Source organism: Sinocyclocheilus grahami, unplaced genomic scaffold (genome assembly GCF_001515645.1).
Source record: "Sinocyclocheilus grahami isolate Dianchi unplaced genomic scaffold, SAMN03320097.WGS_v1.1 scaffold6937.1, whole genome shotgun sequence".
NCBI classification, from domain to species: Eukaryota; Metazoa; Chordata; class Actinopteri; order Cypriniformes; family Cyprinidae; genus Sinocyclocheilus; species Sinocyclocheilus grahami.
Window position 1 is genome coordinate 1780 of NW_015511161.1, and position 593 is coordinate 2372.

A 593-nucleotide genomic window follows, 5' to 3' on the forward strand; every position below is an offset into this window, starting at 1 on the left:
AACAACAACAACAACAAGAAAAGCATAACATACCTATTGGATCTCTACATGCAACAGGATCAGAAGGTAAACTAGGTGGGCCACTTCCAGCTGCATTAATTGCAAGAACGCGGAACTGATAGATAGCACCCTCCAAGAGGCCTGTCACAATATGGGAAACTCCTAGAGTCCTGATTCTGATAGGTTCACGATTCACTCTTGTCCAGCGCTTGCCTGTAGTTTCCTTACGCTCTAGCCAGTAGCCAGTTACAGGAGAGCCACCATCATATTCTGGTTCATCCCAGTTAACGGTCATAGATTCAAGTGAAACATCTGTGACAGTTGGCTTCTCACATTGGCCAGGCACAGCTGTTAGGGGAAGAGTGGAGCAAAATAAGTACTAGATTGAATTGCAACAATACATTACTTTTTGCAGAGACCCCCATTTGAATTAACACAATTTTAGCACATTAACATTAACAATTTGACATTATTATTGTTTTATTTTGCTTTCTAAAGACTGGAAATCAGAAACCAGAAATCATGAGATTATTCATAATTCTAGTTTTTAACAATAATACATAAAAGCCAAATCTGTTTTTGTTGTTTGTTTG

At 38.8% G+C, this 593-nt stretch overlaps 1 protein-coding gene across 1 annotated transcript in view; it reads right to left on the minus strand.

The window, feature by feature from the left end:
• Positions 1-33: 33 nt before the first annotated feature.
• LOC107577707 (titin-like) overlaps positions 34-593 on the minus strand; it is a gene marked incomplete at its 3' end in the record, with an annotated part of 7067 nt that continues 6507 nt past the window's right edge. Inside the window, exon 16 of the mRNA XM_016263754.1 lies at positions 34-348. Coding sequence (XP_016119240.1) covers positions 34-348 — 315 coding nt within the window. The remainder of the gene's footprint in view (positions 349-593) is intronic.